Genomic DNA, 13,093 nt, shown 5'->3' on the forward strand with positions numbered 1-13,093 from the left:
TCCAGCTCTAGGCATAGTCACTACACAAGGCAGAGAAAGAGCTGAACCCTGCTTTGCCTTTCATATAAGAAAGCCAACAGCTGAAGACTATCACAGGGCTGATTTGTATGTGTAAGGCTTTGATCCTTTTGGCACAGGTGACAGTTTTCAAGGGGAGAGTTGTGCTAATTGCCCCAAGTTGTTAAGCTCTGGAGAAGTCTCTGCTTCAAGTTCTCATGAAACAACGTCTTGATGAAAGGATTTCCCTGCATTTTCCTCCTTCTAGGAAGGGCTAATCAAGAAAGGAACGGTACGCTTCCATTGCTCTGTGAAAGCTGGAGTGGGAGAAATCAAAGTAGGTGCTGCAAAAATGCAATGTGTCAGGCTTCGGAGAATCAGCAGTGTCTGTTTGGAATCATTCTCTAGCATCTGAGGGCACTTTCACGCCTCCCACTAAACCTTCCTTCACTTTTTTGTGTTCTCTGCTTGTGTTTCTAACTCCTACCAAAATATTCTTTTCTGGAAATACAAAGCCACCGTGTTTGGCAGCAGAAGATAGAAGAATAAGTAAGAGAGAAAGTGGGAAAGAGAGTGATGCCCTTTTATCTTCTCCCTTTTACAAAGATGAGGTGCCTTCTGCTGGAGCTGACATCTCTTCTGCTACTGGGTAAGAGGCCGCCTGTCTCTATGAGCAAGCGCTGGGAAGTTTAACTCACCATTAGTTTTTCTCTTTCCAGCACTGCTTTCTTTAAGCAAGGCTTGCTTTTATTGTGAGGCATTAAGTTTTTCTGAATACTTTCAACGTAGATGAAATTGTATGTTCTTCCTCCAAAACAGATGTCATAGCCTCTGCCAGTGATCAGACTGGAGCAAAGAGGGAACAGTTACCTTCCCATGATTAACTAGCTTAATTATGGTACAGCTGATGCCTTGTGCAGCAGGTTTATGGTCCCTTCGGCATGTTCCCTGGTCCCTTTACTGTTGTGTCTTAAGCAGAATTGTATCTGGATGTGAATCTAGAACAGATACACCTTGACTAGACTTGAGTTTAGTCAGTCTTTTGTGATGATACTGAAGGAAGTATTTGAATGTTGAAGGCACATGTGTAGAGCCAGTGGGTAATGGAAGGGCTGGACACCCCAGCTTTGCTGAGGAAAAAGGGTTTTGGACTCCAGTATGATCATGGCAGGTGGGTGGCACACATTTGCAGTAAAGGCAGTTTAAAAGCTATTTAGTGGATGAACTAGATTGAACAACAAGTTTAGTCCACAGATATGTGTTGGAACAATTTTAAAGCACCATAAGACTTAGTGCTTGTTTTTGTGTTAATCAGCTATCATCAGAACCCCTCTGGGATATTTTTGCAAGGGCAGAGGTGGAGATTTGGCAAACTTCCAGTTTGGGGAACTAGACACGAACTCTCTAGATACTATATTCTTCACTGCCATCCATCCAGAGCTTTGTAGTGTTGCTTGCATGTGTTTTAAACAGCTGCTGTCCATCTCCCAGAAGTTACTTTTGGTAGATAAGATCAGTGTATGTATGTAGTTCTGTAAAATACGTTTTGTGAAGCACGTTGAGAACCTTTTGAATGGAAGATGCTTGCAGCTATTGTATTTGATTCTTCTTAAACACATACAAGTTAATGACAACATCCTGTGTGTCTCAGTTAAGATTTATGTGACTAGCCTGGCTTGTTGAATAAAACAGGAGCATTTTGTGTGTGTGGGAAACTGGCTTAAAGGAGACAAAAGGCTTGTTCTGTGTTGATCAGTTAGTTCCTCTGCTTCAATGGAAAATAATAATTTAAACCCCCCCCCCCAAGCATCTAAATGTGTGAGGGACAGTACACAAAGCAGTGAATGTGTATTTTGTCATCTTTGGCTTAAGGCACCCTTGCAGCTGATTACTTGCCTGCAACCTCATGGCATGTGACTGTTCCTTATGGCAGAATAGCTTCCTAGGCCCACCACTCAAGACACCTGCTGATAGGTGGATGCATACAAGTGGCAGCCCAATAACCTGTTTTGTGAGGAGGTACTGCCCATATTTATTTGCAAGACTGTTAAAAGATTAGTGTTATTCTGAACAAGGGAAGCTGATTTCTTGTAAAGTCAACACTTGTGTGTGGCTCTTCAGAAAGTAAGAAACAAGGGTAAAAGTAAATTAGTATGAACAAATACAGAGTACCAGTAAGAAAGTGGCTAACATGGTTGCTCCTATCTTCTGATTTTATCTGAGAGAGAACCTGTAAGAGATGTTAGCAGAGTCGAAAATAATTTACAAGACTTTATTCCAGCAGAAGTTGTCCTCAAAGGTAGATTTGTGCCACCATCCTTTTTTTTTTTGGTTTGCTGTAAGAGACTAATGCAATTATCTCTCTGGAATTACTTCCATCTTCATGCGCATAGGATTGAATCTTGAAGCATAACCTACCAACAGGAGCTACTGTATGCTGAGAATTGACATGGATGAATGAGAAATACTGATTGAGTAAACGTTACATGCTGGAGAACTAAATCATCTTGGCTTAAAGACAATTTTATTGCAAACAGTGTATTCCTAATATGGTATGAATGCTTTTCTAGTTCTCCTTTTAAAGTCAGTATGACAGCATAACAGTAGAGGGCTCTCTGTTGCCAGAGGTTCTGTCTTTCAGGGGGAAATACAGCGGTGGACCTGACAACGGTTTTTCAAAACACTTCAATATTGGCCCCAATGTCCTGGCTAGATGCCAGCCTTGTCAATGCCTTTCTCTAATTGCTTCAGTAAAAGCAAACATTTATTTTTGAATTTTTAATCAACCAATGAGAAGGGAGCACTCACTGGAGAAGACCCTGATGCTGGGAAAGATTGAAGGTCAAAGAAGACGGGGACGGCAAAGGATGAGATGGTTAGACAGTATCATAGATGCAATGAACATGAAGTTGAGCAAACTTCAGAGGACGGCGTAAGACAGGAAGGCCTGGCATGATCTGGTCCATGGGGTCGTGAAGAGTCGGACTCGACTGTGCGACTGAACAGCAAAATCAACCTGTTGTGTAAACTGTATCAGCCCTCTGCAGAAATGTCAGCTTCACTCCCACCCCCAAAATTAATGCTGTTGGTGATATGTGTGATATAGAATGAGGGTATATCTTCTCTCCCACTTTCACAGGACTGTTCTTGTTTCCTCAGACATTTTTGCCTGGTGTGCTAAGCTGATGATTTAAATTATAAGCAGATCTGGCAATGCCTTGAAAGTTTTGATGTGTTTAAAAGCCCTAAGCTATTCAAAAGTCATTCAGGGTGGTGTATCTGTAGACAACTAGATTTAAATTGCTAAAAAAGAGTAGTGTGGAGTCAGAAGTTTCATCTTGTTCTGTGAGCAGTAAATTATCACAGCTATAAATTAGATGAGACCTGAGAAGTCTTCATTAGACAAACTTTTTTTCAACCCCTCATCAACAGTATGGAAGGGATGGTACTGAGGATAAAAATGGCCTACATTAATGAACTCTTGTAAAAATTACCAGACACTAATATGTGTGAAATACTTTGAACACTAGATGGTCTGCATGGCCCCTTCCAACTCTGTGATTCTAACCCGAAGTATTCTTAAGGGTGCTGGAAGGACCATCTCCTCCCATACTATCCAGCTCCTCAGTTAAGGGCCCCGGTCACACAGCAAAGTTGTCGCGGGAGAGGCACGGATGGTGGGCGGATTATCCGGGTGCGATCACACCCCCAACATCTGGGAAGAGGAGCGCACCCGTGGCTTACTGCCGGAAATGCGCATTTAAAAAGTAGTACCTCCAAAGTACTAGTAAACGTTTGCCACGGGCTGCCTCCAGACTCCCGTAGTGTGATGCGCCGGCGCGCGGCATTCCCCTCCGGTCCCTCGTTTATCTGCTGGTGCTAAGGGAAGGACCTGTGGTGTGCCGCGGCGTGTCTGATCGCGTAATTGCGGATCAAACTGCGCCAGGGCAATTAGCCACGCCTCCCCCCTGCGATATCCGGCCTGTGTGACCGGGGCCCAGGTCTGCCTTTCAAGTCCTACTTTCTGTGCCCCTGTTTTTAGAGGTGAGGCAGATGGCGATTAGAGACAGGGCATTTTCTGTGGTGGCACCTTGCCCTTGGAATGTCCTCCCCCTTGAGATTTGCCTGGTACTTGGTTTACTTTCTTTTAGGTGCCAGGCTTTTAATTAGTACTTTAATCACCTTTTTAATGTTCTGCTTGTGTTTTAAGGATAATTTTATGCTGCTTGTGTTTTAATATTGCAGTTTCTAATTGTAAGCCATCTTGAGCGGGACTCTGAAGAGGCAGCATTGAAATATTCTAAATAAATAACTAAATATTGTATTAGAATTGCTGAAATAATGTCAGCAGTTTAAAAAGTGAGGATAAAACAGAACTCAGAGTGTAATCATTGGAGAAGTCAAGGGGAAAAACTCAGCGGCACACAGATTGAAAAGTCTCATCTGGCATGTGGGTATCATTTAGAGAGTACCCCTGGGTTTCTTTTCCTCATGTTGGTTTGGTTTCAGCGCTTTAAGCAAGTGATGCTACATTGAGCCAAGTATATAATGGGGAGAGGTAGTGTAGAGTATTGTAAATAACCCACCTGCTGTAATGAGACTGCTAATGTTCTTCCAGGTGCTAGTAGGTTTGTGTTTCTAAGATTTACTTGCTTCCTCCAAAGGTGCAAAGCCTGATACTAATATCTGCTGCATAATATGTAGGAAACAGAATATAATAGTCTTGTAGAAAGTTATAGGGCTCATTTCCTTGACTATTTTATGAACAGTTTTCCTGTTTCTTTTAAATTACTAGACTCCAACTAGTGACTGAATACCAAAGGGCTGTAAATTGTATTGTGAACATATGCACAAAAAGATTGTGTGAATTTCTGTGTTAGCCTTTTTGCTTCTTGTTCTCTTGTTGGTTTATATTTGCTGCTTTTAGGTGGATGTAATATATATGTATGGAGGGTGTGCTTGTAGAAGCTGCGGCATTGTCCATTGACAACTGGAGTTGTCCAATTGATGCTATTGAATTTGAAGGTTTATAGGCTTGAATTCAAATGCTGGTCCAGCCATAGGACCATAGACAAATCATTGTTGTCCAAAGGAGGTAAGATGCTACCTTATAATTAATCAGACTAATGGTCTGCTCTGATTGGTAACAACAGAGTCTAAGGCAGCTGAATCTTTACTGGGTATACTGTTCATATGAGTAGCCATGTTGGTCTGAAGCAACAGAACAAAGTTTAAGTTCAGTGGCACCTTTAAGATCCACAGAGTTTAATTCTGGGTATAAGCTTTTGTGTGCATGCAGAAGTGTGCATGCACATGAAAGCTTATACCCAGAATTAAACTTTGTGGGTCTTAAAGGTGCCACTGGATTCAAACTGGGTATGCTATTATTTGAGATACTTAGCTGTTTGTTTCCCCAAAACAGAACAACGCTACATGAAAAAAATTAACAAGAGATAAAATTGGTAGCCTAGGACCTTATGTGTACAAAGTCTGTGCTCTTCCGTGGAGTTCTTTGGTTTCCCCTGAAAGGAATATCAGCAGCTTACTCCTTATGAGGCTGAATGAGATGTTTGCTATATTGCTGTCTTAAAAGTGTTCTAGATATGATTGATCATAATAGTCTTGCAACTCAAGAAATTGTTCTGTGTGGATATATGCATCAAGGTCTTTGCTGCTTCTCCTGAAGCTCTGAGTTTCTTGGAGAGCTGCTGATCTAATACAGTAATATGTTCCAGGTACCATTTGGTTTTGCATATGGATGATCCTGAGTGTGCTTGTGTTCCTTTTTGTGTGCTTCGGATTGTATTCTATCACAACACGTGCCTCAGTAAGAACCAAGCTAGTGGAGCATGGTATTGCCTACTAGTGAAGGCAAGCAGTTGGTTTGTCTAACCTTTATGTAAAAAGCTGCAGTTTAGAAATAGTGACACATTGATGCTTCTGGGCAGTACACGATCATTGGGATTTTTTTTGCCTGAATTCAGTTTATAAATGCTAGAGGTGCTACAGCTTAAGTCTAGCTGGAAGTCATACCCTTTGCTTTGAAACCTGGAGCCCTGGTTCTGTCAACTCACAGCGCTTTGAAGCTGCTCTTTTCTTTGTATTTTCCAGGACAGAGATGGAACATTGAAACCAGTCTCTGGAGTTAAGCCTTAGTGAATTCTCATGCTTGCCATTCCACTGGAGGTTTTTGAGCTACTTCTTGACTATTCTCGTTTGAAAAAGTTTGTTCTGATACTGGAGACTAAGCAGGAAATGGGATACCAATAGGGAAGGTTACTGCCCGGTCCTAGTGATATTTTTATTGAAGTCCATGAGACTAGATCAGTAGGAAGTATTCTGCTGATAACCTTCTTGCTCCAACCTCACTTGTTTCCCCATTCATATTAATCCTGGAGACTTCTGCCCTTGTGTTGTGGTAACTGGTGTTTTCAGTATTATGTTATGACAGATATGTCATCCCCAGTCTTTCCCTTACATAACACTATGTTCGACTAACGGCAAGAGAAGTAGATGCTGGGAAGGAGTTGGAAAAACCCCCAGAAATTCTGTTTTGTGTCAGAAAAGCTGCTGAAAGATTAGAGCTTGGGAGCTTCCAAAGCAGAAGTTTTAAGGAGATTTTTTTTTAACTGACATGGCTTGCTTCTGCAAACTACACTGTACATCTATACAAACAGTTGCCTAGGAAGAGTAAGATAGAAGGCTACTCAGCCTAACAATAAGCTAATGAATAAGCACTCTGACATACCTTCTGTGGTGCAATGAAAATTCTGATGTTACCCGGTTTCTAGGCTGCCTCCCTCTTCCTCCTAGTTCTTGTGCCAGACAAGTATGTGTTGTCTAGGAGGCGGGAACCTTCCCAGACAGCACTGCTTTGTCATGATTGACCTGTCAGTTTGCATCAAGGTCATACAGGATCTTGAGACATTGTCTTTCATGAATTGCAGTACTATGCATGCTTTTGCCTTTTTAAATCACTGAAGATGCTGCAGTTAACATAATCTCTTGTGTGTGTTTTCACTCTGTGTTTGTATTGGCACTTATCCCCCTTTGTGTCTCCAATACAGTGTTCTTGGGTACTTGTTGGCAAAGTGTTTTTGGAGAGGCTTTATCAGCTGTTGTTTATCAAATGTAGCAAATCTCAATTGAATGTTTTTCCAGGTTAAAATTTATGTTGAAGGGGGTGGAGTTCACTGTTTTCTCATCTTTCTGGCACAACTGAATGTATCTGGCTTAGCTTTGGCAAGTGCTCCATTTTCAGAAATACAAGGATAAGTGTATTTCAGATAAATGCATTAGGAAGCTTGTCATGATTTCAGGAAAGAGATTGTTGCCCATCTAGTAAACGTTCAAGGTTACATGTTCTATAATTCAAGAATTTATAATTAGCACAATAGGTGTTTTAAAGGAGGAATGGTCTCTTTCCTGCCCTTTAATATGTATATGAGGACACACTGTGCAGATAATGAGCTAAAATGAGGTCATCTCCTGGGACAGTCTTGGATCTTGTTTTTCACTTCATTGTAAGCCTGCAGTCTCGGTTTTTGCTTTTTCTGGTCATGGTGGAAGACAGGATATAAGGGAGTCAGCTGAGCTGCCTCAGGCAAACAGAAGACTACTCAGCCTCCCTCTAAAATCAAAATCTAGACATAGTAATGATGGATCTATGACCTAGTGTGTTGTGATGTGTTAGAGAGTTGGATTAGGATTTGGGAGAGCCAGGTTTGAATCCCTGCTCTTCCATGGTAACTTTCTAGATGGCCTTGGGTGAGACATACCCTCTCAGCCTAACCTACTGCACTGTTTTCATGAGGGTAAAATGGAGGAGAGGAGAAAGATGCAAGCTGCATTTGATGCCCCTTGGAGAGAAAGGTGGGGTTTAAATCAAATAAAAATAAAATCTCACCACCAGTGGGTAGTATTACCTTTTCTGATGCCAGTGTGAATGAACAATACATGCCACATTCTGTTTTTAAATTACACAGGCAGAGGAAGATTGGAGGTAGAGAAATGGAATCCATTACATACGGCTTCTGACAGAACTGCTTCTCATTTGTCACCTTGAGATTTGGCTGGGTTATGGTGCACTTTGCTTGAACTTACCTGATGGAAAGTTGCAGGATTGATTCTCCCCCCCTTTACCAGCTTTGCTGTGAAAGTTGTGGCTGTTTGGAACAGCTGTCACTTGTTTCTTCATGATCTTCTCTTAAACGTGATAGGGAAATAAATGTATTTGCTCAGTGAATTCATTAAGAGTTGTGAATGTCAGATACTGGTTTGGACATAGGAACTTGCTGATATGTAGGTAAGGTGAATATCACTCAGAGCCAGTTTGGTGTAGTAGTTAAGTACGTGAACTCTACCCTGGGAGAACAGGGTTTGATTCCCCACTCCTCCACTTGCACCTGCTGGATGACCTTGGGCAAGCCATAGTTCTGATAAGAGCTGCTCTTGAATAAGAGCAGTTTCTGTCAGAGTTCTCTCAGCCCCACCTATCTCACAGGGTGTCTGTTGTGGGAAGGGGAAGGGAAAGAAGTTTGTAAGCCGCTCTGAGACTTCCTTGGGTAGTGAAGGGCAGAGTAAAAATCCAATCTCCTCCTCCTCTTCTCTTGGGTAGTGAAGGGCGGGGTTTAATCCAATCTCCTCCTCCTCCTCCTCCTTCACTTAGGTGTTAATCAGATACTTTGATAAGGTTGGCTAGATTTGAGTCCAGTAGCACCTTAAGAGACCAACACGATTTTGTGAGTCTAAGCTTTTGTGAGTCTAAGCTTCCTTCATCAGATATGAGTTGGAATGGAGATCTGAGTCCTTACATCCCAGTCACAAGGTGCAGAAGTGCAATGTGTATTGTAATCAGCTTGATTAGAGCAAATGGGAGATGTTTGGGGGCTCTAATCAAGCTCATTGCAGTGTGCATTGTACCTAGGGTTGCCAGGTCCCCTCGTTGCTCTGGCGAGGGGATTCGGGGGGCATTTGGGGGGTGGGCGGCAAAGTGGGGGCAAAGCTCTGCTTTTTAGGCAAACTCTGTGGTAAAAATTGCCTCAAACCATAGAGTTTTGCCCCAAAAGCAGAGTGTTGTCCCCCAATGTCATGAACACGCTATGTCACTTCTGGGAAATGTCAGTACATCGCACATGGTGTTGGGTGGGGGAAATTGTCTCCTGCCAGCCAACTGGCTGGTAGTGGGCAGGAGCCCACAAAAGCAGGGAATCCCCGGTCTCCACCTGGGGAATGGGAACCCTAATTGTACCTCTGCATCCTGAGTTCCTTCTTCGCAACACCCCGCCCCCCTTCTGACTGCGATGTAAGGACTCAGATCTCTCAATTCCATCTTGTATCTGATGAAGGGAGCTTTGACTGGTGGAAGCTCATACCCTGGAAATCTTGTTGCGCTCTAAGGTGTTCCTGGAATCTACTGTAGACCAACAGAGCTATCCGCTGAAACTATCTGGTATGGTTGTTGTACCTTCCTTTTTTTGTGTGTGGGGCTCTGAGAAGGACCAAGTTCATTTGTTTAACTTCATTTATAGTCTGTTTCTCTCTGAGTCTCATTTTCCTAATCAGGAAAGTGTCTGTTGGGTTGAGTGTGGTAGCAGAGGAAAAGAAATTGTATCACCAGACAAGCAGTTAGGTAGCACAGAGAAAGTTGAGGATGGTGCCTGAGGATTTCTCTCATCATGTGGATGAGAAAGGATAGTGGAATAACCAGTGCCTAGGATATGAAGTTGGAATGTGCCCAAACATCCAGCTGCTACCAGTGGAAGGCCTGCAAGTCAGTTGAGGATAGCCTCCGGTAATGGTGGCAGGAGCAGCAGCTTCCATTCATGCTTTTGAGAAACTTGAACAAAGCCGCATCTGTTAAGGCAGAAGATGCTGAGGAACAGTGAATTACAGTAATAATTCCTATAAAGTTGTTTCATTATAGCACTGTTTGATCTGAGTGGTTTTTAAAAAAATAAAATGGGGGGATGGGCAGTGGCTCTGTGGTGTGATCAGCACAGCCAGAAATAAATGTGGTTAAGCCAAAAGCAGTGTATCACTGCTGTGGAAAGGATGTCCGCCTCTCAGCTAAAGACCTGCATGGTTGAGGGCTGTGGCTGAGCTGAGGAGGCAGCCACACCTCTTCCAAAAGGAAGGCTCAATGTGTAAAGCAATCCAGAGAGGCTTCTGAATGCTCCAGCCTATCAGGGCCAGTCAGCTGGTGACTGGCACCGCTTCCAGTTGATACCTCATATGTCACACGTATGTAAGAAATGGCGATACTGTGACCACATTTCCCCTAGAATTAATGGTATCAGTACCTCTCACAGAGCTGTTTCACTTAGCATTCTCTTTTTAGGAACATAACCATAATATTAATAGAGGTGTTGCTCTATATATCCATCTCAGAGCTGATATGGTGTGCGGTGCCAGTTCTGTGGCTGTTGCCATACTCCTTGCAGGTGGATCACCTCCAGTTGCCTTATCCTGTGTAAGGTTGTTCACACTGTTGGGCTGAGTTAACAAGCCTTTACCTCGCTTTTGTGTTTATGCAAGTAGCAGAGCATTAAATGTGTCAAGGATATGCACGTAACCGTAGTCAAACTACCTTTATCTGCCCCCCCCCCGAGCTTTCCTTTCTCCAACAGCAGCCTATATCTGGGAAAACTATGGCCAAGTTGTGTGCCGCTGGGCCAGCCCCCACTTTCATGGTAGGAAATTTGGAAGAACTTGTGGGGACACCTCACTCTACCCCATATTCCCCTTCTTGCACTGTTTCCTCTTCCCCTCCTCCTGGCAATCCCCATATCCTCCTCCCTTTCCCTGCCTCATTCCCTCTTTCTCAGCCATTCACCAATCTACCTTTTATCTGCCTCCCATCTTCAGTCGTATTTATAATTTATTTCATTTATATTCTACTTTTCTTCATATTGGGGACCAAAGCAGCTTACATGGTTCTCCTCTTTTTTTTTATCGTCACAACAACCCTGTGAGATAGGTTGGGCTGAAAGTATGCAACTTGCTCAGGGTAAACTAGTGAGCTTTCATGGCAGACTGGTCATTTGAAGCTGGGTCTCCCAAATCCTGTTCTGAAGCTCTAACTGACCACACTGTCTTTTATGGGGTGGCTGCTTTTGAAGAGTAGCAAGCTGCCACACCTGGGTGAGTCATGCAAGTCAGGTAGTAATAAGTAACCCCTTGGTTGCTGCCAGGCCTGTCTCCAATGAGTCCTTCTACAAAGGCCTGACTTTTACTTCTGAAAGCCAAGCCTGGAACTCTGGCAGGACTGGTGTGGTTTCCTAGCAACGGCCATGGAGGGTATCTCTTTCTTAAAGCTAGAGATGTTCCTTTTATCATATTGAGATTTTTTTTAAAAAAAAAACACAAGTATTTTAAAAAAAGATGTCATGTTTTTCTGTGAACCTGGGGCATTTTTCTGGTTTGTAGAAAGATCTGTCTTGTCTGTTTGTAGTTCTCGTCTCTGGATGTGCACGTGTGTGATTAAAAACACACACACACACACAACTGGAGACCTGCAAAAAACTTGTGGGGAAGGTGTATCCCATCCCCTCATTTTTGCTTCCTTCTATCTCCCCCCTTCTCTAACAGTCTTCCCCATCCCTCTTCGCGTCTCTGTCAGTCTACTGCTTTCTACCCCCTCTCCTCATTCTATCCCCATCTTGACCTCCTCTTGGGCAGCTACGACTGCCCTTGATCTGCGATGGGGTGTTTGGGAGCCTCCACATCACAGCCAACCATGGTGAAGATCCTGGAGGCTGCTCAGGTAAGTAATCTGTGTGTGGGCAGACAATGTAATTGTTGAGGGAGGATTTAAACCCCATATATATATATTTATATTTAAGTTTTAAGATTTTTCTCCAAACCTCTGGGCGTTCCCAAGTTTGGAAAAACATCTCCTTTGTCAGTGTTGGCCTGATCTGTAGATTTAGATATCTGCAGGCTGAATCACACTTGACTATTAGAATACAGAAGTGGCGACCTGCAAGAAACTTGTGGAGAGGGTGCATCCCTTCCCCCTCTTTGCTTCCTTCCCATTTCCCCATCTTTCTCTCCCTCCCCTTATCTGTTAACCTACCCTCAGCTCTTTTGCCCCCCACTCCTTCTCCATCGATTGATCCCTCCCCTTTTCTATAAACCTTCCCTCCCTATTTCACTCCTTCTCCCATTCCCCTTATCTGTCAACCTAACCTCCATCTCTTTTGCTCCCCCCTTTTCTCCATCAGTCTAGCCAACCCTTGCCGCTCTCCCCACCTACCATCCACCTCTGGCTCTTCACTCACCCCCACCTTTACAGCTCTCCCCATCTACAGGCACTCCACTATCCCCCACACCATTGGCATTCACTCACCCCCACCCTTGCTGCTCTTCCTACCTACCTTCCAGCTGGTTAGGTGGGGGAGAGTGGCGAAGATTTCTTCCCAATGCAGTGTGAGGGCGAGATGTGAAAGTTGCAGGAGGGGAAATTGCATCCCCTCACTTCTCTTGCTAGGTCTGCTTTGGCCTCTGGGATGCCGCACTGCTGCCGGGGGCCAGCATGGCTCCTGTCCTGCCACGCCAATGCTGCTGGGCTCAGCACAGCTCCCAGCCTGCCACGTTGCCTCAGGTGGTTCGTTCTCTGTACTTGTGCAGAGAACACTTTTTATTGGGGGGGAGAAATTAAACCCCCCCACACACACTTTTTTTGAAGTCAGATTTTTTCTGCAAACACAGGGAGTTCCTCAGGTTTGCAGAAATGTGTTTAGCCTCGATGTGGCCCTGATCCATGGATTTTGGTGTCTACAGATGGGGGCCACACATTGCTAATAGTATATAAACAAGTGGAGGCCCATCTTCCCCCCATTTCTTGCAGCTCCCAGGCTCCCCTGCACCATCATGCTGTCTTCCCTCCCCCCACTTCTCTCTGCAGCTCATCCAGAGCTGCTCCGGGTGAGCCAGCCAAGGCTCCCCCCACGCCACTGTTCTTGGCAGCTTGCCCAGAGCTGTTCTGGGCAGGCCCACCAATGCTTTGTCCTTTCTCTCTCTGCTCTCAGCAACACACCCAGAGTTGCTCCAAGTAAGCCAGCTGAGCCCCCCCCCCTTTTCAGCAGCTCACCTG

At 44.1% G+C, this 13,093-nt stretch overlaps 1 protein-coding gene across 1 annotated transcript in view; it reads left to right on the top strand.

Annotated features, from left to right (window-relative positions):
• The first annotated feature begins 270 nt into the window (after nucleotides 1-270).
• Nucleotides 271-13,093, top strand: part of IGSF3 (immunoglobulin superfamily member 3) — a 171,543-nt gene continuing 158,720 nt past the window's right edge. The window contains exon 1 of the mRNA XM_015419696.1: nucleotides 271-646. Within this exon, the coding sequence (XP_015275182.1) occupies nucleotides 574-646 (73 nt within the window). The 5' untranslated portion in view covers nucleotides 271-573. The remainder of the gene's footprint in view (nucleotides 647-13,093) is intronic.

Source organism: Gekko japonicus, unplaced genomic scaffold (genome assembly GCF_001447785.1).
Source record: "Gekko japonicus isolate JY-2015 unplaced genomic scaffold, Gekko_japonicus_V1.1 scaffold1587, whole genome shotgun sequence".
Taxonomy (NCBI): domain Eukaryota; kingdom Metazoa; phylum Chordata; class Lepidosauria; order Squamata; family Gekkonidae; genus Gekko; species Gekko japonicus.